Source organism: Protomyctophum parallelum, assembly GCF_964188405.1.
Source record: "Protomyctophum parallelum genome assembly, chromosome: 9".
Lineage (NCBI taxonomy): Eukaryota > Metazoa > Chordata > Actinopteri > Myctophiformes > Myctophidae > Protomyctophum > Protomyctophum parallelum.
The window spans coordinates 35,857,068-35,881,230 of NC_139706.1; the positions used below are offsets into that span (position 1 = coordinate 35,857,068).

The 24,163-nt window shown below is 42.2% G+C and overlaps 1 protein-coding gene across 4 annotated transcripts; it reads left to right on the top strand.

The window, feature by feature from the left end:
• The first annotated feature begins 4,141 nt into the window (after nt 1-4,141).
• Nucleotides 4,142-23,091, top strand: LOC310865007 (uncharacterized protein). 4 transcript variants are annotated; one of them, XM_083773935.1, is made up of 17 exons: nt 4,142-4,437; nt 9,064-9,095; nt 13,463-13,495; nt 13,680-13,760; nt 13,861-13,893; nt 14,444-14,479; nt 15,672-15,716; nt 15,847-15,896; nt 16,022-16,083; nt 16,169-16,395; nt 16,591-16,871; nt 19,478-19,603; nt 19,883-20,021; nt 20,197-20,244; nt 20,388-20,459; nt 20,659-20,946; nt 21,265-23,091. In XM_083773935.1, the coding sequence occupies exons 1-17, from the start codon at nt 4,388-4,390 to the stop codon at nt 21,279-21,281; spliced, it is 1,620 nt and encodes a 539-aa protein (XP_083630061.1). In that variant the 5' UTR covers nt 4,142-4,387; the 3' UTR covers nt 21,282-23,091. The 4 variants fall into 4 exon arrangements, with proteins under 4 accessions (XP_083630061.1, XP_083630063.1, XP_083630064.1 ...); XM_083773936.1 differs by having other exon boundaries at nt 4,391-4,433; nt 9,063-9,095; XM_083773937.1 differs by lacking the exon at nt 14,444-14,479.
• The last annotated feature ends 1,072 nt before the right edge of the window (nt 23,092-24,163 follow it).

Here is a 24,163-nt window from a genome sequence, read left to right on the forward strand (position 1 = left end):
AGACTAAACAATTTCAGAAGACTAAATAGGACTAAGACTAAATGGTGTGTTAGTCAAAGCACTAGTAAAACACCTAACACTGCATTTGTAGCATCGGGGTCAGGTCTTAATGAATAAAGTGCACTTTATTGCAGTATTGTAGTTGAGTAAACAATCAAAAACAGAGTCAAAAGTTGAATAGTGAGTAGGTCTACTCCTGATTTCTAATCGAAATATCCAGATAATCTGACCGAAGTCCCTGTGTCCCTTGTAGCTGGAGAGACAGGGAATTCCCCAGTTATTGAACAAACTAGTTTAGTCCATAACAATAATTAGGCCTACTATAAGAATGAATGAATGAATGAATAAGTTATAACCAAAGTTATAACCAAAATATATCACTTACATTATATATATTACCTTTAAGGTTTAGTTTTAAGAAAATGCTAAAACAGATGACAGACAAAAAGGAAAATGTGTGTGGGACAAAGTAAGCCCAAGCGGCCTATGAAAACATCTCATCCCACAAGAAAATAAATAAGAGAACTTCACAGAAACCACACTGACATCAAAACTTACCAAAGAGGGGAATCATACAAAACAAAATGCATTATTAATAACAGGACACATTTTAAAAGAGGACATCTTGGAGTATAGTATTCACTGTCTCCAACGTAGCTACCGCGCGCGCGCGCGCGTGTGTGTGTGTGTGTGCTTGCGTGCGTGCACATGAAAAAGACATCTAAGATATCTTGAACTTGAGCTTAAAGTAGACCAATATCCAAGTAGCACTATTGCTATTGCTAATAATAAGTCATCCTTATTGGAGTCTCAAGCTAATTGAAGCTATAGGCTTACCACACATTCCAAATCAAATCAAATCACTGCAAAGTTAGTTCACAGTGTGGTTCTATGTGCTGCTAGCAGTGGTGTAGCCTACTGTACACTATATTTATTTATATTTTTGAAAGCTCATGACTTATTATGAATTTCAAGTACCCGTAGACAAAAATAGTCGATCTACAAGCTCACCATGCATCTCAGCGATATGTTCTGAGCTTGTAGATCTGCTATGTTCACTATTTTTACTTTTTGGGGTAAGTGTTGTACATGTTAATACAGCAATGCTTTGAATACTTTGAATATGAATAGTGAGTATTTACTTGAGTATAGCCTATATAATTTGTAGGCCTACACCACTGGCTGCTCGTATCAGGTGCAACAACACACCTCTTTTGTGTGCCATGCTTTTACACCATCTATAGAAAGGCCATCCTATTGATTGCTAAATAAAAGATTTTAGAGACCTGCTAAGTATTAGACCCATGCATTATACATATGCCATGCCATTGTAGAGAATTGAATGAGGTTGCTTCTAAATTCTTCCATGGCTGGACCCTCTCCCATTTTCTCTGTGTTCATGGAAGAGTAATGCTCAATTTAGACTCCAGTATGACCGTGTCGCTGATCTACAAGCCCACAACTCATTGCAGAGCCACATATTGTGAGCTTGTAGATCAGCTATTTCCGACGTAAGTATAAATTAGGCTTTCAGGTGTTGCTCTTTCTTTGTCCCTACTTCCTTCTATCTGCCCTTCTTTATTCAGGCCTGCACCAGTCCTGGCTCCTTTGTCACATGGATCTTTCCAGTGATAACTCAGCCTGGATGGCAAAATGTCCCTTTCAATTTGAAAGGATATGGCATTCCTCATCTCTAGAGTAAGAGGACACCCTTTGTACCCCTGTGCGTGTGTACGACTGTGAGTGTGTGTGTGTGTGTGTGTGTGTGTGTGTGTGTGTGTGTGTGTGTGTCATAAAGAGGTTTGAGCATAGATGTGTGTGCGGGTTTGTTTCCTGTATGAGTTATCTGTCATGTGTGCGTGTGTGCGTTGCGTGAGTGCATGCGTGCATTGCGTGCGTGCGTGCGTGCATGTGTGCGTGTGTGAGAGAGAGAATGAGGGGGAGAGAGATGGATAATGAGTCTGTACAATGAGGGCTCATATTAACCCTCTAGGGTAGATGACATCACCATTTACAAACAGGTCGGTCCATCTCTAAAATACTGACCCCCCCCCCCCACACACACACACACACACACACACTTGTATTACTTAGCCCCAACCCAAGTCAAGATCATAGTGGGTAGTTTTTAGAAAAATTGAAAATAAGTTTCTAATAAAGACCTACTTTTTGCATAACCTTTTGATGATTATGAACCCGTCAGATTATCATGTGAATCCATATTGTCTGCACAGATACCACACTGATCTGTCCTGCCTCCTCTCCTCCCATCCTTCCTTCCTCTCTTTTCTTCTCTCTACTATCCTCTCTTCTCGTCATGACCTCTCCAGTCCAATCATGTCTTCCTCTTTCTACTCATCTCAGGGTATTTTGGTTGTCTTTCCTAAGCTAATCTCCTTGCACCAAAGATGATCTCTCCATTTACTTTGGACGCACACACACACACACACACACACACACACACACACACACACACACACACACACACACACACACACACACACACACACACACACACACACACACACTTGCTACATTACCTAATTTTGCTGGATAGTGGGGTGGGGATCCACTGGAACCCGATCAAGGACCTCTGGGCATCCATGGACTCCAGTCACTCCACCCTCAAAGTTGGGCACTTTGCTACTGGCCTAGACTATAGGCTAATGCCACTCCATGAGAAACGGATGGAAAGATGAGTGGGCACTTTGCTACTGGCCTAGACTAGGCTAATGCCACTCCATGAGAAACGGATGGGAAGATGAGTGGGCACTTTGCTACTGGCCTAGACTATAGGCTAATGCCACTCCATGAGAAACGGATGGAAAGATGAGTGGGCACTTTGCTACTGGCCTAGACTAGGCTAATGCCACTCTGAGAAACGGATGGGAAGATGAGTGGGCACTTTGCTACTGGCCTAGACTATAGGCTAATGCCACTCTGAGAAACGGATGGGAAGATGAGTGGGCACTTTGCTACTGGCCTAGACTATAGGCTAATGCCACTCCATGAGAAACGGATGGAGAGGTGAGACATGGAGTCAGAAAAGAAGAGACCGGGTGAAACTAGGGATCCATCCGTGCCGTGCCGTGGTGGTCCGATTGGAAAGCCTTTGATTCACATGGCTTAGATTAGAGCCTTACAGAGAACTCTCGCTGTGTCTAGATAGATGGCGATGGTTATGAGCTTGTAGGCTCTGTCCGCATTGGGTCCCATTTTCAGAGTCTTTGGTATGACCCGGTCCAGGCCGGGGATAGAACCCCAACCTCCCAGTCTCAGGGCGGACACTCTAACAAGGCCACAGAGCTGGTATGCACAAGCGTAGTAGTAGGCGGCTAGATAGTGACAGTGTACCCTCATTTCTGTTGTCTAAAGCGACATCTTGTGGTGTTCTCGGTGTAGTGCATCCTTGCGGTCTGTTCAAGTAATTTCCCGCTCAAAGTAACCTCGTTGCACGTCACTGTGTCTGTGTTAAATTTAAAATAATTATGCGAGATATAAACGTACAACAGAAGTACTATACGTAGCTGGCCATAGCTACATATGCTCCATATGTGTTTCTTATGGACACAAGGCTGAAGTGTCGTGACTCGTGAGGCGGTATTGTGTGCGTGTGTGCGTGTGTGTGTGCGCGTGTAGTTGTGTAGTTGTGTACAGTCATACAGTGTGTGTGTGTGTGTGTGTGTGTGCGCGCGACTGTGCGTGCGTGTGTGCGTGTAGTGTGTAGAGTGTCCCACACTGGGTGTCGTTCGCCAAAAAATAACTGATCTACAAGCTATGAACGCTTCGCATGGCGACGCGTTGATAGTTTGTAGATCCGTTTTTTGGTGACTGAGCAACACTGTCGTACTACGGAGTTATAAATAAGGCGGGATGATGTAGCCCCGCCCACCTTCAGCGCTCGCTCTTCTGTGTTGTTCACGCCTGCGCAGTAGCGCCGATCTGCAAAAAGTCCATTTGTATTGTTGTTTTTGGTAACTTTAAAAGGGGACATGTGCTTCACTGTTTTGCTCGCCGATCGTAATGGTTAGAATAGAGAAATTACACAAACTATATTTGTGTAATTTCGCAATATAAGACTGTTTAAGTTATGTCTTGCTGAAAATAAAGGAGCTTTAATATTTGCGGCACAGCGGCTGGATGAAGGGATAATGCTGCTCCCGAATAAACAAGAAGCGAGAATTTGAGCCACGAGGGTTCAGAACTTCAGATTACACCGTAGCCGTATAGTGTAGTATTAGTATAGTCCATAAAGTAATACAAGGATATAAAAGGTTAAAGTCCTGGACAAAGCTGGCACCGAAATGCATTGTTTGATGGCAAACAAAGTGGACACACAGACACAGGTCACAGACCGCAGAGTGTGACTAGTAGCCTACCAGAGAGGATGGTGGCGGAGATGGAGAACTATGGAGCAGCTTCTCACCTGGAAGAAGGGTAAGAGGAGCAGATGAATCATGCAATACACGCACTTGTCTTGTTGTGCCTGTGATTCTTTTTGAATTATGATTAATTTGTACATTATTCTGTTGTATACGGAAATATCAAATATGACAAGCCAAAACGCCCAAAAGACTTGCGTTATATACTATTTGTCTATATATGGACTGACTGATATCCGAATAGAAACGATCGCGATTCGCGCGTAACCTCTAATTAAATCCAGGGCTACAGGATACGCGGCTGATTGGTGTTTGTTTGTGTTGCATTGTTTGTTACTTTGATCATGTTCTATCTATCTAATGCATGAGTTTTCAACTTGTGGTCCGTGGACCACTGGTGGTCCGTGAAGGTATTGCATGTGGTCCCTGACCATGCATTTAGTAATGTAGGAAAGTGAAGATTTGTATTTAAATTTATTGTATTGACGAGCGCTTTTCTGAGTACCCAAAGACGCTCTATGCATCCACCTCTTGGTACCACAGCACCTCAAAGGCCCTTAAAACAAGGCTCCAGACCTCCCAAAACAAACTGGTCAGGCTCCTACTTGGCCTCACCCCCCGAACCCACCTCACCCCTGCCCACTTTGACAGGCTGGGATGGCTTAGGGTCGACGACAGAGTACAGCATCTTGCAATGGGTCTGGTCCACAAGATTCGATACACCACTAAGATACCCATGTACCTGTCTAAATACTTCCTTAATGTAAACGAAGTCCACACCCACAACACCAGAGGGAGTGCAACAAACCATGTACAACCCAGATTCGGCACAAACAAGGGACTAAATTATTTTAGCTCCTATGCCACCAAAATGTGGAACGCCCTACCAACAGTCATTAAGACATGTGAATCCCTTGACTCCTGTGAGTCCTGTGATGAATTCCTGTTCTGTTCTTTAACTACATAGAAATGTCTATTTGTATGTCTCTAAATGTTTTGATGAATTGAACAATGTGGACCCTGTTGTAAACAAGTGTAATGCTTAATTGGGTCGTCCACTCACAGTTAACAGTCTCTGTATTGAGTTTGTGCTTGAAATGTACTGTAATTCTACAAACTGTTAATAACTTTATTAGGAAAAAAAGGAAAAAAACACTAAAAGCTAAAGAACATTAAAAGACAGTGAAAAGGGTTAGCTAGGGATGGCAATATTGAAGAGGTGGGTCTTGAGGGTGATTTTGAAAGTTTGGAGGGTGGGGGCATCTCTGAGTGCCTTAGGGAGGTATTCCACAGGGTTACAGTAAATTACCTGGTCACATTATGATGACACGTCAGTAACAGTTACTGGGAAATTTGGACGTCAATCAATAACTTACACAGAAAAGGGAGTTAGAAGCTCAAGGGGAAACTACCGGATTGCCTGGTTGAGTCACCATTATAAGGAAAGGTACTTTTTTCCCCCACGCCACGCCCATATCCCCCCTCCCATCACAACAGTGGTCCCCAGGTTGATTCTCAGTCAGGGTGGTGGTCTCTGGTTCATAATCAGTTGAAAACCCAATCTAATGTGTTCCACTAAACGCCTTACTAATTTACAACACAACACATGTAGGCTTTGCTCATTGTAGCACAGAAGAACTACAATGTTACTACAGTTGTTGGTTGCGTTTCACCATGAGCATCAGTCAGCGAAAAGCAGTGAACATTTATGCCCTATATGCCTATAGATAGTCCTGCTCTGCATGTGGCAGTTGATGGACCATGGACCTCAAACAGTAATACCTCACCATGCGTCCCATCCTCAAGAGCAGCCACTGACTTTTGTTGGTAGGCCTACTGCACTTTTAAAGACAGGTGCAGTCAGAGATCACAGCGTGACTCACAGAAGTGAAAACTGAATATTTTGATAACTTTGATTCACAGAGAGGATGGTAGTAGGCCTACTATAGCAGAGATGTTGAACTATAGGGCAGCTTTTCACATAGAAGCCAAGCGTGGTAAGATTACCTACAAACCATAGACTGTAAAAAATATGGACAAAGCGTTCCCCGGGTCTAACATGAACGTAAAATGAAGCCTGTAATGATATGCTAATTCCTGATGTAAGTCGCCATCTTTTGGTACCAGCTGGCCATTGGCTGGCTCCGTTTTGTACCAGCTGGTCATTGGCTGCCCAGACAACGAGGCGGGACTTCCCCCCTTCTTCTCCGTTGGTTTTTATTTTGACTCGAGTGGGAGGAGAAGACTCTTGAGTGGGAGGGGAATCCCGATCATAGACTGTAACGGTAGCCACGCCCCTCAGAACATACGCGACTTTATGGTCATTTTTTTAATTAATGGGACCATAATTTTCCAAAAAGAATATTATGACATTAGAAATGAGACTTTAAACTAGTGACTGGAAGAAGAAAGTATTCATGACCATGTTTATTAAGGTAATACAGTCTAGGTGAAGTTGGGCCAAAATACATGGGCCTCTATGGAGCTATGGGGCTTTTTGGGTCCAGTCCAGCGCCACAACAGGCCATTATATGAACTACCGATTTCAAATGAGGCTTCACGAAATATCTGGCTGACTGCCCCCCTGATACAAACATATCCGCGAGGTGATTGAGCTATATGGTAGCTTTACCTATCTTCATCATGACCCCCAGTCCCCATCAGCAGCTGCATATCCTATGGCCAATGGGCAACTTGAGCAAGGCATTCCAAAGTTGAGATGCTTTAAAAAAGGTTACCGTAGTTCAGACTTAAAGCTGTAGGAAATATTTCCATTAATATTAATATAGTGGTTGCAAACGTATTAATTCAGTGCCTGGGTGCCCGTGTTGAGAGTTGTGTGCTGCTGTTGGCATAGTGATACTGGACACACAACATAGTATACTTACTTAATATTCACCAAAACCAGACTAGAACTCAATTGTGTAGCCCTTGTGTTACTGCACTCATTAAAGATGCCCTTGATGAGAATGTCAGCAAAATACAGAAAAGCCTAAATGCCTATATTATTAACCTGATTGAGGCAATCTCCGCAATTTAAGCTTTTTCTATGGTTAGTTTTTGAACATCTTAAAATTTAATTAAATGTACTTACTACTTAGTTTTGCATTCAACATTGGAACACAACAACATAATGTTGATATTCCTAATGTTGAGCTCATTCGCTGATCTAAGTAATCTGTTGTGCTGTTGAAGAGCAAGGCAGGTAGACATGTGAATAGGACAGGTGATAGGGGTGGTACCTACTGGTGACTCATTGTCCTTTGGGAACACTATCATGTTGTTGCCTGGATATCGTTCTCTCAGAGATGACGCCTGGGAAACCATTTAGTAACACAACAAATTGGCCCTGGTGCTAGAATCCTACATATCCTTGAAGTTTAAACCATGTACACACTATTTTTGCAGTTAGTATTACTGGCCAACCATGATAATTCTACAGTGGCTTATCTCCTCCCTCATTCTTTCAACTGTTCACTGTTGGTGGAACATGCAAATGTGGCTTTTATCTTTCCACCAGAGGCGTACAAAAGTAGTTTGAACAGAGAAGCAGAAACAGACGCAATTGAGAGGAGGGAAACTCGAGATCAAGTTTGAGAACACAGAACGGGCAGCATTAATTTTCCAGTGTGTTTGAGAAAACCTTTGATGGAACACACAACACAGGGACACAACGTTTACCTAAAGATAACAATGACTATAGTAACTGATTACCTACACTGCATTGCTGTCACATCGAAACCTGCCTGGCTGAGATGAGGGGATAAATTGACCTTGAATAAAGCATAAACGGTGTTTCCTGGCCAGATGTTTGAAAACAATGGAACCACTCTCTGGCATATCAACGATTAGCAAAAGCCAAATAACTGGGCAATAAATATACATAGCCAAAAACTTAAGAGTTCTTATCTACCTCTCATTGCAGCATCAGCAGGTCTAGACTACTAGTACTTTCACCTTTCATTTAGCATTTTTACAACTGAGGAAAAAAATACATGACCTAGTTTTGCACACATGCCAGTGTTGAGGTTGCTCTTCTGGCGTTGTTGGAACCCGAATTTAAGATTTGATTGTTTCTGGTTACACACATACCTCAAACCTGTTACCACTTGTTTGAAGACCTCAGGGATCGTTATTTTTCAAGTGGGATTTTGTTCACCGTTGGTCATTTATCTACGAACAAGTTGAAATAGCTAAACAATCGTGTCTTACTTCAAGCTGCAGTGACATTGGCTGACCTTTGAACCTGATAGGCTGTCACATAGAGATTATTTCTGTAGTTCAGTTTTATTGCACCGCAACAGTGTCTATCATCTCATGGCCGGCTTGGTCCACTCTTCAAACATTACATTGTGACAGTGGGTCAGTGTGGGGTTGGTGCGTGCGTGTGCGTGTGTTGTGTGTGCGTGTGCATGTGCATGTGTGTGTGTGTGTGTGTGTGTGTGTGTGCGTGTGTGTGTGTGTGTGTGCTGGGGGCGGGCAGTGTTTCACACTGCAGGATGAGATGGTGTCAGGAAAGTAAAGTAGGAACATGAGATGTGGCCAGCTTGCACATGTTTCCTGTTTTTGTGCCTCAGTTGGATGAGCCTGTCTGCATCTGTGGGTGGAAATGGTGCAATTTCACATGTCTTGGTGTTGTAATTAAAAGTCATTGAAATATATATATTCTTTTACCCAACAGTGATGGACAAATCCCTGCCTCTGACCAAAAAGGTAAACACAGTAAGCCACTTTCTAACATCCTCTTGTTTGTGTCAGCCTGTCTGTTTCTCTCTCGTTCTCATCTTGCAAATTCCTTACACTACTTGGTTATGGAATGATGCAGCTAGTAGTCTTTAACAACCCTAGTCCGTTCTCAACATTTGTGTTGAGCTGTCTGTCTGTCTGTCTGTCTGTCTGTCTGTCTGTCTCTCTCTCTCTCTCTCTCTCTCTAGTCCTCTCTAATTTCCCTATACTCTAATTTCCATATAATTTGCATGGGAAGCCTGAGGTTGCATAGTGTGTGACTGTGTCTGTCTAACACTACTTTCTTCTTCCTTTCCTCCTTCCCTGTTAGCCATTCTCTCTGTCTGTGTCTGTACTCTAGTTCTCTCTAGGGATGGGACTGGTTTTACTATTAACCACGACTTAAAATGTCACAATTAATTAATGGTAGAGGCTCAGTGCAATTTTGTGGGGAATAAAACGCTCTACTCGTTTCTTTAAAAAAAAATAGAACTGAAAATACTAGTTTGAAATGCACGTTAAGAGCCGTGCAAAAGACAGCTCCTTGGATGTTAAAGATGCAGCTTTTATTTACTTTTTTAAACACACAACACACACACACATACACATATATTAACTGTATATATGATGATTTCAGGTGTTACAGTACAGTACAGTACAGTACAGTACAGTACAGTACAGGGACCCCCACACAGAAACTCTGTCATTTCTCAACCGTTTCGGACATGGGGTGGCTCACAGGAAACGCCCCAGCCCCTGGGCAAGTTCCTGGGGGTCTGGATGTTCTGGGGACCCCCTGGGACCCCCACACGGTAACTCTGTCATTTCTCGACCGAGGAACCAGGATTTTTTGTGAGGCCCAGGGGACACAGGGAGAACATGCAAACTCCACACAGAAAGGCCCTTTCGCCAACCCCACCTAGGGCATGGGTGCTCATTCGTTTATTTTTACTTATAATATTGTATTATGTACTGTATGTATGTATTGTGTGGACACTGCATTATTTGGCTACAGTATTATTTGTATTTTGTAAGGCAGCAACCAAGACATTTTCTGGGTAAAATATAATAAAAACTCTAATTTTGATATCCTCACATCCACCATTTGTGGAATGGATACGTGTAATAATCGGATAATGGTGAAATCATGATTATTTCTCTCTCATTCTCACTATGATCGTACTCTCAAAACTCACAATCGTGGCCCGGTTAGCTCAAACGTCCGGATGCTGCTGAGCCAGCCAGAAGCAAAAATACATTAAAACTATATGCTGTATCTTTTTATCTTTTATCTTATCTTTTTGTACTTATATACATATTATTATTGAGGTATTCAACAACATTATCAAATATCGCATGATTTCCTCATATGGTGCAGCCTTTAATACTCAGCATCAGCATTGGTTTAGCTGATGAACTTTTGTTTAGTAACGAACATAAACGTACTTGAGTTTGGCACTCTAAAGTCTGTAAGATTTGCCTAAACACAAGTTGTAAGAATAGGCATATTAAGACATTCAAACTATTATTTTCCAGTGTACAGCAGCTCCCTCTCCTCATTCACTTTTTGAGACCCTAGGACTCTACCACATTGTTATGTGTTTGATATTTCTCACATCACCTATCTTACCTCATATTTGTCTTTCCAGTTCCAGATTTCTGTAGGCCTATTAGTTCATGCAATTAATGTTATGTTATGTTGTGGTTCATCCCTTCCACTAGGCTTCAGCTTTTGGTTGTGCCATGTGTCTTGTCGACCAGTAGATGGCAGTCAACAACCACAAAAAGACTATCTTAGACAAGTGTGTGTGTGTGTGTGTGTGTGCATGTGTGTGAGCGTGCGTGTGTGTGTGCGTGTTGTACTTTTTTGTTGTTAGCTGAATGATTGAATGATAGGATTTCTTTTTTTTTTCTTAAATTTTTATCCCACGATTTTGTAACCCAGTTTTATTTTCACCCAGTGCCAATTATCTAATGTAATCCTGGGCGCTACACTTCCTCTGCCAACCTGGGGGGGCAGCGGACTGACCTCATGCCTCCTTCTATGCATGAGGACGTAGCGCGTGGAAGGGACACGTTATTCCGACCAGTTCCTTTCCCCTCCATCAGGCGCCCTGAGGTAGTTTTAGAGACCAGGATTACGGCATGTTTTTGTGAGGGTAGGATGATAGGATTCTACTAGTGGAAAAGGTACTGTTCTAGACAGGCAGCCAGTGAGAGACATAGGCGAGTACAGGAGGCGCGTGAGGACAAGCAGAGAGAAAGGAGAGAGAGGTGAAGCAGACACATGTGGAGGAGAGAGATTGATGAGGAAAGTGCTGAGAGCGTAGCAGGGATGAACGTGCCCCATTGTTGGTCGGAGATAAAAGTCTGTAGCGCAGAGAGGATAGTCTCCATTAGCCAGACTGGCTTTCTGCCAGATGGTCTCGTCCACAGACGCTCACTATACTACTGACGGGCAAAACTTCCCGCATTCAATCTATATAAATGCACCACAATGTTAATGCACTCACTGCACTTAGTGGAGACTGCTTTATATAGCACTTCAACTGCTGCAGAGGTTACCGATTGAAAACCTATTGCTGTCTTAATGTCTACAACTTTTGTATAGATACTGTAAATTATTCTTTTATATTTGCTTTTATTTTATATTAACAGTGGAGAGAGCGTAGGGGAGTTACATGCAGCAAATGTTCCGGCAAGTCGAGAATCAAACTGGGGAGTTTGAACCCATGTGGTAATTGCAATTTCCAAGTTCAATCAGGAATGCATTCAGATGTACAGATAAAACACATGCAACACAACCAAACAGTCACTTCCAAGCTGGCCAGTGATGATTTGTTTAGAAGCAGTTGTGCATTGTCTCTGTTAGTCTATATAGGGCATGAGCTCTGGGCTGCCCTGTGAGCTGTGACACATAATAATTGGGTCAAATTTAAATAAGAGATGGATTGACCTTTTATTTATTAGCAAGACTACAGTAGGTTGCAATATATCAGGACACAGACCTGCGTACATTATTATTACATTATATAGTGGTAAACTGATAAAGGCATGTGGCAAGTCAAGTGCATTTACAGACGGCAACAACGCTATTGTTGCAACCACTAATACATTTCTGAGAATGTGCATTAGGTTGGCAGGTCCCATCCAGCCATGTTACTGCTCTTTCCTTGGTGAATGAGTACAGTGAAACTATGAAATAGCTATGACTAGAATTCAGCTGGAAAAATGTGAGTCGTTTCTTATTCACTCCAGCCCAGAAACGTACCAGTCAGACTGTTGGAGACTCTGTGGGGAAACATTGGCAAACCATTTTCATGTTTTCTGGAGTTGCCCTTCTTTGGTTCCATTTTAGGGAAGTGTCCACAGTGTCCTGGAAGCAGTTTTTGGTGTTGACATTCCTGTATCTTGCAGATCTGGAAGGACCTCAATTTGGCTTACAAAAAAGTGGCTTACAAATGTTATACCAACTGGATTGATTTAATCTGTAGTATATTTATTATGGAGATAATTACATTCAGCTTTAGAGGTCAAGTTGAACAACTGGTTTAGATGGATTAGTCATGTCTCTACCATAAGACTAGCCTGACACTCCAGTCTGAATCTTCATTTCGTTTGACATAATATTTTGTGATGGTAGCGATTCAGGGCTGGAGCCAGGCTACCATAAGACCTGACTCAGGGCTGGAGCCAGGCTACCATAAGACCTGACTCAGGGCTGGAGCCAGGCTACCATAAGACCTGACTCAGGGCTGGAGCCAGGCTACCATAACGCCAGGGCTCCACCGGGCGCGTTGCGTCTCCGTCGCGTGCGTCAAAAAACGAACCGGGGCAATTTTAATGGTGACGGAGACGCGACGCAACGCGGGCAGTGGAGCCACCCTTCATTGATTTAAAAGGGAACATTCTGTGACAGTGACGGAGACGCGACGTTGACGCGCCCGGTGGAGCCCCCCGGTGTAAGACCTGACTCGGGGCTGGAGCCAGGCTACCATAAGACCTGACTTTGTTTACATTCAGTTAAATCTGTTTAACCTGTAGAAGTGGATGCACCGGTACTTATGTATAATGATCATCAATAGAGAAGAGAGGCAGATATCTCCCCTTGTGTGTATTTGTACGTATATATTGTTTTTTGTTTTGTTTTTGTTGTATGTATTGTCTTAGTCTTTTCGTATGTTAGATAAAAATTCAATAAAAAGTAAATTGAGAAAAAAAATAGCTATAGGCTACTGTCCATCAAAGCCGCAGATAAATGGAAGTGAAAGAAAAAGAAGACAATTTGTGAATAATTGACCTCTCAGCTCTCATATCATAACAAATACTAATTTGTTAATTGTATGTTATTACAGATGCCCTGACTGAAAGTGACAACAGTGGCTCAGGTATGTAGAAATATATTTTACACACTCAACAACAACTCATTCAGATGCTTACGACTACGCGTCTGGATAAATTATGAATTCATACAAATATATATATTTATTGTGTTTAAAAGGATTCATTCATTTTATCACTCCGCAGTTTTAAATTAATTTGTTTTCCTTCCTGTCCCATTTAATTAATAAGAGAACACAGGCACATCCACAGAGGAAAGCTCAGAGGAAGACGAGGATGAAGAAGGCGCTGAAGAGGAGGATGAGTGCCCTGGTGAGACATGCTGATTCATATCCCTTTATTACTGCAAGCATCTAGGCTGCCTCTGATCTCCTAACTATGTCTCCCTACATTTTCCTTTTGTGGGTCTCAGCAGAAGTCTGTGCTGAGAAGGATGAAGACAGAGGTAGGAAGTAGGGCTGGGTGTAATTACCGCAATACCGCCATACCGCCGGTATGTAACGCATACCGCGGTGTCGGGGTCATTACCGCGGTTAAACCCCCCCCTTTTCTTTTTTTATGAAATGAAAAGTGTATCATAATAAACAGTGACGCTCAGTCAGTCATGTCATACACAGTAATGAGCAGGATAATATGTCTAAACAGGTATATGCTACCTTAGAATAGATGTAGCCTACATCTATTCTAAGGTAGCATATACCTAGGCCTAGACCTATTTGACAGTGCATAAACAGCATTGCTTTGACATTAACGACCATCAGCTGGACGGACACACACACACACACACTCACTCTGCTGTGGGCAGTTCAGAAACCCGTCCACGACCACCAGTGACATCATCGTTAGGCAGATTGTTAACCGCGGAAATAACCGCGGTAATAAAAATCCCATACCGCCCCAGCCCTAGTAGGAAGTAACACTAATAATCATAATTGCTCTAAAGTTGAATCTCAGTGCACCTAGAAAGGATTCTATCTCTTTGATATTCTTTGCAGAGCCCGGGGAACATGGTGTTGAGGGTTCCAGTAAAGGTGAGTGAAAGGTGACGCACAAATTAACAAGACTAAGTCTAAACCTAGCAAGGATGTGACGGGTGGGGGTTTACAGGGGCATGCCCCATGCAATTCTGAGGAAAAAGTAAAAAAATAATTATATCTATATTTGCCAGAGGCAGCATACAAAGAGATAACACTGGAATTCTGCTTCAGAGACGCCAGACAAGAAAACCTAAGATAAAGATAAAGCCAAGCCATGGGATTTGAATTTAGAAATTCCCCAGTTTACAAGCAGTCCGTTCCAGAGATTTTCAGTAGCTCTTCCTTCAGCACTGTTTATCAGATTGTTGAGACTACTGTTATCTTTGGGAACATGACTGGTTAGTTTGTTAACAGAGGAATTGCTCCTCTGAGTCTGCAGCCAATCATTCTGCAGCCCGTCATCAACTGTGGCATGGGCAGTGCAGCCGTATGGTAGGCTGCTGATTTGCTAAGTTAACTGGAATATTGCTCGAGCCAAGGCTGCTTCTGAGAATTGGACAGAGTCCCCCCGCCAGCCAAGCTGGTTGTTTTCAGGCCTCATACACACGTATCAAACAACATCAAACAAATATTTGGTCGTTTTTTTTAATGGCCGCCAGAATGCTTTTCCAATGGGCCATTAAAAAAAATGAGCTAACATTTGTTTGATGGTGTTTGATACATACACATATCGAACGAGCATTCTGTGTTTCAGGCCTCATGAGTCACTCATGTTGGCTGAGTTGAGATCTCTAGAAGTTGACCACCGAGGTCATTGTGACCCTCTCATGGGGAGCACAGTTGAGTTCTTGTCTGTTTTTTTCTCTAGCTTCTCTTTCTTTCTGATAGCTAAATAAGTGTCATAATCCGATCAATCGGTTAAATTTTCGGCCGATGAATCAATTATGAAAAGAATCGTTAGTTGCAGCCATATTCTCCTCAACTGTCTGGCAGTATTAAATATTCTGAGTCAGATGTGTATTTCATGTCGAATTTCAGAGTGCTTTCCCACCGCAGGGCCTAGATTGACTGAGTATGGTTATCCTGAGCTGTGGCGCCTGGGCACTATTCTGCTCCAAATAGAGCCAAACTGTGTTCAAATGGAAATGCAGTTGGAACAATTCATTAACAGTGTGATGCAGTGGACAAGGGCCTCTAATGGTTTTGACCCCATGTTTGTTTCAATAACTCTTCTTTTGCCCTACAGAATCAACTGCCGGACCCCATGGACCAGCAGGCTCCAAAGGCATAGGTATGTCATGTAAGCTAATCACGAACAGGTTCAACTGAGATGATTGTACACTCCAGATGGTTGGAAGGTACATGGAGATACATGGAGATGTTTTCTTGCATGGCTAACTGTTGTTTTGTTTTCTTAACAGATGAAATGTATGTCAAACCATGTTGTGAAAGATGCAAAGCCATACCGCAGGTTAGTGTCCCACACCCGATAGTGTCATTGTCATGGTCCATCTCTCTTTCAAATTATGAACATAATTATTGTACAGCTATTCCAGATAACTCAATGATGCTCTGTTTGTTTTGTTTGTTGTATAGAGCCATGGCAATGAGCTGGTAACTCCCAGGAGGATCTCTAAAGGACGTCAACAACTCTTACTGTGAGTTTCAACATCTTGTGTCTATCTGCCCACTGATGTGGTATGGCTTTATGTGTCTTTATGTGCCTGGCTGTGTGTGTATCAGGGTACAGCTTGAAGGAGAGGGTACATACGAGTGTTCAGTCACAGGCCTGGTGTTCGAGGTATCAGAGCAGGTTCAGCTGCAGTACTCAGTCCTGTCCTGGTCCAAGTTTGGCACGTTCCTTACAGACTCCTGGAAGTTCGCCGGACCCATCTTCAATGTTGACACGGTGAAAAAGGATGCGTCCGTCCTCAAGTCCATCCAATTCCCCCACTCATTGTGCCTGGCAGGTGAGAACATAGGCTGGCTTTCCCCATCATAAAACACCAATACAATCTGGGAAAGAGATAAATAAATACATAATATAAACGTTTGTGTACCCATACACATATACATACCCAATGAATGTAGAATAGATGTATGTACATACATAGACAACTTAGTTATTATGCACATCGTAAGTATCAAACCTTTCCTCTACACAGAGCCAGACACGGAAATGACGTTCAGTGTCCTGCACATCAAGCACAACCGTCCAGCCATTGAACCAACGGTGGACCACTCAGGTAGCCATGTGAAGTGGCACGTGTCGTCCCTGTCACCTGTCGGTCCCATCTTCAGGACGAGTCAGACCGAGGTCGTCCATGATGTTCCTCATCATGGAGTGGTGCTCATCTACAAGGACCGGGAGAGCAGCAGCAGCAACAACAACAACAGCTTTAGCTTCCGCATCTATCTGGCCACCAACAACTCCTCTGATATCAAGGTGAGGAGAGGATAGACCGATGACGAGGTCAGAAGATGTGTTTGTGTGTGTGTGTGTGTGTGTGTGTGTGTGTGTGTGTGTGTGTGTGTGTGTGTGTGTGTGTGTGTGTGTGTGTGCGTTTGCGTGTGATCAGATACCCTGAGTGATGAAGGTCTTTGTACCACAACCGTTTTGTTCCGAATTAATAATGTTTTTTAGTTGCAAGTGAATTAGACATTGAACTGGTGTCCTATTTTCTACGATAGTTTGCTTATGGTCCTCTCCGACGCACCTGTCAGGTATTTACGTGTGCAAAGGTTCTGCTCTTTTAGGGCGCTTTCACACCTTAAGTTCGTTTAGAAGGTCCGGATCAAGGACCAAATATTAGCATTTTGATTTTGGTCCGTTTGGTGTTCACACAGGACTTTGTAAAGCGTACCAAATATGTAAACAAATGACACGTGGCCATGTTAAGCGAACCAAATAGTGAAAAAAAAATAAAAGGTCATTTTACGATGGAGGGAAAAAGAGGGGAAATCACTGTCTACAATTTTTGGGCGCAACCTTCAGTCACACAGAGATAGAAGAGAGCAACATGACAGCAAGGTATCCCCGATAAAAATGACTTTTCTTCCATGTGTGCACCTTGACCCGATTAGATATAGCCTATGTTATTTCTGCAGATCAAATCGGCGGGCATTTCCATGTCATCTTATGGTTTAAACTTGAAGGTGGTCAGTTAGTATTGAGCTCCAAGTCAGAACAGATCCGCTGCAGCTAATTGAGTTGACCTAGTTTTACATCTTTTGCTATAGTGATGTAATCAATTAATCATTTGGGACCACCTGTGTAGCTTATTTAACATTTGCTCCATTGGCTCTTTCTCTATACGTGCGGCCGTGCGCTAGAGCGAGACAGGATGATTTTAAATATTTCTGTCTCTGCGTCTCTCCCATATAAATATATCGGGTCTCTCCCCCCATCATGTGCGAGCGCACACACACACACACACACACACACACACACACACACACACTCACACACACACACACACACACACACACATACACACACAATATTTTATGAAAGATTCTGACAGTAAAAAGGAGGGGACACGTGGCCCAGGCCGTAGCGTAACGGTCTGGGCACCGGACTGGTGATCCAGTCGCGGTGTGCCGCGGGTTCGACTCCCGAACCCGACACGGCCTTTACCGCATGTCATCCCCCCATCTCTCTCCCGTTTCCTGTCAGCCTACTATCTGTCCCTTAAAAAATCAATAAAAGGCGTAAGCCGCAAAAAAAAAAAAAAATAAGAAAAAAAAATAAGAAAAAAAAGGAGGGGACACGAGTGAAAGAAACTCTCACATGAAGGCTCATGCATCGCATGCGTCGTCATAACTTTGCGTGGTGGTGGCGGCGCACGCTTAAAATAAACAGATCTACGAGCGTATATCGTGTACCGTACATACCATTCCGTGTCGATAACTTGTACATCTGTTATTTTTGCGCATGTGAACCGCGTACGCTGCCATTAAATTTGCGCTGCGCCTCGACAGACATATATACGTCTACTATTAAAATCAGACAGCTAGCTGTCATATCAATAGTGATCCCCGTAAAAAAGACATGCTTTTAGAACTAATTATTAATGCAGCCTCACAACTGCCGACGCCCGACGGCTATTTTGGCTATCGTGCTGTATTTGGTCCTCTATAAAGTCCGAATGCATTCACACCAGTAAAGAACCGCACCGTGGTTCGTTTGGAAGCGAACCGAGTCCGGCCTTTTTTAGCGGACCGGACCATGGTTAGTTTCTTTGATCCGCACCAGAGTTCGGATGCACGTTCACACCAACCGAACCAAAGGGGTAAGCGGACCATGGTTTATTTTAAACGGACCAAACATGTCCGGTGTGAAAGCGCCCCTATACAAAATACCTCATTCACCCAGTGAATCAATTGCAATTATTTTGTGGAACCAAATTATGTGCTACTGTCACTTGATTTGATTTTATTTTATTTGGCACAATTTAAAAACAATACAAAATAATACACAAAATATAAGTGCCAGGAGGAGGCCTCGGCCCATGTATAACACAATAAAAACATTTAAATTGTAATTGTAAACAAGATACAGTACATATAATTTACTAATAACATGATTGAAGTATAATATAAAGAATAAAATAAAAAGGTCTGGAACATGATTGAAATACTTGATTATCATAGTTGGCAGATAAGGATTTACATTATTAGTATTACCTAAAAAGGTGAGGGGTGAGTAGCCTGTCTAGTGTTGTATTTGTGTATTTGAGAATTTGTTTGAAAGTAGTTAGTAAAGTTACTAAATGAAAAACGTAGTGGCACTCACGCTTCTTGCACGCACACACGTGTGTATCTGTGTGTGTGTGCACAAAGACCTTACTTGACACACCATTTTTAACTCACTGAAAAAGTGTTGTGTATCAGTGTATCGCCTTTTTTTTCAGAGACACGTTCAGTCTTACCACCCTGACAAAACATAAAATCTGTTTGTATTGATACATTAGTATACCTACATCCATCCATCTCTCACCTCCTTCCTCTTTCATTCTTCCTTCTCCACCGTGTCCACCTGGTGTGTTTCAGGACATCCGCAAGGCTGTGTGCGGCTCCAAAAGGCGCTACATGAAGATTGAGAAGCCTCCCACCTGCAAGCTGAATGGGAGGAGGTACCATCTCATGAGTGAGCCAGACGGGGAGATCAAACCTGAGGTGTGTTTGTGTGAATGCTACAGTGTACACCAGGGGGGGATTGGAAGAGAGAGAGAGAGAGAATTAATATTATGTGTACAGTATTTATTTGTTTGTTTGTGTTATTAAAACTTGATTAAAGTGGCTTGTGTTGCTTTGTTTTTGTTTTTACCCTATGAAATATCATATTTGTATGTGGCTCATGACCGAAATAAAGCAGATAATAATTATGATGCATAGTATTTATGTGTAAATGCCAGAGTTAAAGGCAAAGCGGTTTGTTTATGTGTTTCTATGCAGCACTTGGACTTTACCCCCCTGGCTGTTGTACCAGTGAAAGGTTACTTTGAGGCGTTCTTTGAGCAACCACCTCCCTTCAACTTGTCTCTTATAGAGACAGATACTGACCAGACTGTGTGGTCTGCAACCATTAGAGAAGGTACACAGTCAAATCCTTTGTGTTCATTTAACACGGAAGAGCATGAATGGAACCAAAAGGGTCCATTCAGGTCTATTTGGTTCCATTTGTATGCTCTCCTAATGTCCGTGTACAGTGCACGTGATTGTGTGTATTTCAGTGTGATGACACTTCCTGTATTTTGTGGTTTTGTCAGGCGACTGTGTGGACAGGACTGTTAAAAATCCAAAGAAAACGTCAGACAGTAAGTATACCATGGCATATTAATAATGTATTTGTTGTTGTGTTCCAGCATATTTAAAGACTTGATCTCAACTTGTTATTTTCCAACAATGCTGCCAGGCTTTTGAGCAGCACAGTGTGACTATCTCTCCACCTGTCTTACAGGCAGGAAACGGAGCAGCAGCACATCAGAGGAAGAATTTCACAGCAAAAGACCTCGATGGCTAGATGAGTCAGGTGATTTCCCACCTCTGGTGTCACTATAACATCCTGCATCAAGTTCTAAGATCTTGCTTCTACGACATAATTATAGTTTTTATTTTACATATATTTGATGTAAACAAGTTGTGTGTGTGTGTGTGTGTGTGTGTGTGTGTGTGTGTGCGTGCACGTGCGTGCGTGTTTGTGTATTTTTCTGTGCATATCCCTTTTCCAGACGGATTGCGAGCGGCCCAGAGATGCCAGGAGGACATCTCGGAGAAGCAGCTGCTGCAGGTGGCCAAGCGGCTGGGGAAGGAGTGGAAGCAGGTGGCCATCTTCCTGGGCCTGAGCTCCACTGAGCTGGACGACATCCAGGCGGCCGAGAAGGACGTCACCATGCAGAAGCACAGGATGCTGGTCATGTGGAAGAGCCGCAGGCAGACTGGACAAGCCACCGTGTCCAACCTACGGGACAGTCTAAATGAACTGGATGACCTGCCTAACGAGGTCCATGACATACTGGGTATGAGGACGATACACACAGTTACAGAGCTACATGGGCCAGTGCTTCTCAAAGTGGGGTCTGGGGAACAACCCCAGGGGTTCCGGGGGGGTCCTCAGACAAATGTGTTAATGTAGCATCAACATCAGTTTAACAACTTATTAACTTGAAATAAATCTACATTTTTAACAACCCAAATCTTGTATGGGGGTCCCTGTCTGATGGGGGATGGGGGTTCGGTTCAAATGCAAGACATTTGAGAAGCACCGACTAATATAACATAATGACACTAATGAATGAACTAATAAGTGAATACTTTCTTTCTGTCTCTATCCACAGACATGATGGACAAATGAGATGCATACGAGTTTCATGGTCAAGAAGAATGAATGACTCAGGAAATAACAGCGTGGCTTGTCATTAAGGGCTCAGTGGGCTCACCCTGATACACTGAAACGCCATGTGAAACGTTTTGTGATGGTCTTAACATGGGCTGGCCGATGCTAAGACTACTACACTACTATTACACGTACGTACTGTACGTGTAATGAATTCAAGTTTACCATGTTCATTGTTTACCAAGCCATGGATGCTAAGCATTATCAGGAGTGGAGGGGGCCGACCTGAACATCAAGATGTTTGGTAGCTAATAATCACGTATTTAACCTATAAAGGTAGGTCATCAATATGTTAGGTAGCTAATCACGTATTTAACCTATAAAGGTAGGTTATCAATATGTTAGGTAGCTAATCAGTTACAGATGTAAATTATGGTGCTGCACTGAAACTGTAAAGGGGGACGGAGGTTTAGTATCCAATCAGGAATGACCACTGAAGCTTTTTATACATTTCTTTTGTACATTTCGGACATATCTACCTTTTTGTAATATTTTCTTTTTTATGTTTATTTTTCATTTGTATGTTGTATGTAGTTTAAATGTTGTTTATTTGTATGGTTACTTGACAATACCCAACCTGTAGATCTGGTTGGATTTATTGTTTTTTTTAAACTTGAAGAATTCTGATACATTCCTACTGTCCCCCTAATCAGGAAAGACAACTCTGTTTGTGAACAGAGATTACTTAATTGATTTTACACAAAATATAAGCTGCTCAAAAAGAGGCAATGGACATTTTATACACATGACTGAACGTTATTGTAGCTGTGTCTTAGAGTGTAGCTAGTCTCTTCAGAAAGACTGTTGAGGGTGCTGTTTTCCATTTGTTTTTCAGATGAGTTCCCAACATCCCAGACTGGCATGTTCAGTTACCTTCAATTATGTTTTCTGTTATATTTCATGACAAACCTACCATATAAATGTATTTTTATGTAAAATTCAGAAGTGAGTTTCATGTCAGAACATGAAATTATTTTTCTGTCCGCTCTGTATATAGATTATTTTGGGAGCTTTTAAAACGGTGTGCGGATCTCCTCTCTCCTTTCATGTCAGAACAACCAATGAAATTATGTTCTAAATACTTCCATAAACATTGTGCACTTGTTTGTATCAAATGTGTCTTATTTGAGCCCCTGAAAGGACTCTGGGAAGTCTGGGTAAGAAAAAAAAAAGACAAATTTGTGACCTCATCTAATAACATTCGCCAGGTTACTGTATATTACCGTACTAGCATCATGTCTAACTTTTTTGATTTTTCAGGGACATGGACACTGCAACAATTAAATTGCAATAAATACTTTATTATAAATAGACAAATAATAAATACCATCACATTCAAATAAATAAATACATATTTATATTCCCCAAAAATTGTGGAATACATTACTAGAAAGATATTCTAACAACAGCCTCATAAGCTGGGCTGGAGCTAGGTTCAGTAGCTGCTCATAAACAAGTGTTTTGTCTAGTGTAGTTCACGACTAGTAAATAAAAAGTTGTAAACAATCGTAGTGAATAAGTCAAATATGATCTTTGTTATAGGTGATGTTAAAGATGATAATAGTGGTGGTTGATGGTAAAGATGATGAAGAGAATCTACTTCTTGTGGTCTCCAGAGGAGATGTATCCCATAGCTCTGCTGATGGTGATGGCACGGCTACGGAAGGCTTTCATCACCTTACACATCTGCACCTTGTTGTCAAAGGTACTGTTGGTCCACATCTTGGACACAAGGCTCACCTAAAAACAACGGAAATACACAACATGAAGGCTCTTGAATCTTTGTTGCACAACGGTGTCATTATCTCGTTTTCAATCAAAATATGCAATGTGACGCATTGTGGTGTTTCACGTTAATTTAATTCAGTGACATGTAATGGCACTGACCAAGTGACCAATAAGCAGATGCTGTTAATCTACAATCTTTCATCGACACAAAGATTTTGAGTGCCCATTGTGGTTTTGATCTCCCTTTATCTCTAGTTTGGTCGTGTAGATATATAACTGTGTTAAATGGGGAATGGACAAAAATAAGGAATATATAAAAAATATATACCTGTGAAGAATTATTCCCTTCATCTGGAGCCTGGCAACAGTTCTGTGCAAACCGAGGAAAATAAATGTTAAGGCAACAGAGGCTGTTATTTCCCAGTACATTTTCACTGTTTCTGTCTTTAATACTACCTCAATCTATTAATGGAAACAAGGATAGTTGCCTTGTTCAATTCAAACAATGAACTACCATGTACACACACACACACACACACACACACACACACACACACACACACACACAACTCTCCCGCTCACATACACACACAACACACCTTTAGATTCCTTATTGTTTCCATTGTGGCACGTAGTATTGGGTTGTTTGGTGCTGAAGTCAGAGTGTATGTTGGATGTGCAGACTGGGCATGGATGTAGGTCTTGATAGCAGAGTGATAGTAGGACAAGTCCTTCATGATATTCCCCAGACATTCACTCTGTGTGACAAACAAGTGATGAACTTATCAGCAAAGAGCAAATCTGATAAGTCTGTAAGGCTTTAAATTAGATTTATATATAAATGTATAACTTACCTCATTGAATGGTGAATTCCTTTGTGATGTGCAAGCTGAATTCTAGAGGATGAAATTAATAGTATAAATACAGGTTTTATTAGATTCTTTTAATTTGGAGGCCTGTGATATGAATAAGGGACTGGCTTCTCAAAAGCATGTAAATGTCATGGAGCATGTTTGGTTCTATAGGTACGCTACTGTATAGCTAAATGAGTGGAACAACCTAAATCCAGCACTTCTTTCTAACTATAGCAGTGTATTAATGTAGGCCAACCT

What these genes read in the sequence shown, in the direction of transcription:
- LOC310865007 (XM_083773935.1), top strand. Translation starts at nt 4,388, where the DNA reads ATGGTGGCGGAGATGGAGAACTATGGAGCAGCTTCTCACCTGGAAGAA. An exon ending in TGTTGAGGGTTCCAGTAAAG is followed by an intron (nt 14,480 to 15,671) that starts GTGAGTGAAAGG and finishes TTTGCCCTACAG; the next exon opens with AATCAACTGCCGGACCCCAT. An exon ending in ACAACTCCTCTGATATCAAG is followed by an intron (nt 16,872 to 19,477) that starts GTGAGGAGAGGA and finishes GGTGTGTTTCAG; the next exon opens with GACATCCGCAAGGCTGTGTG.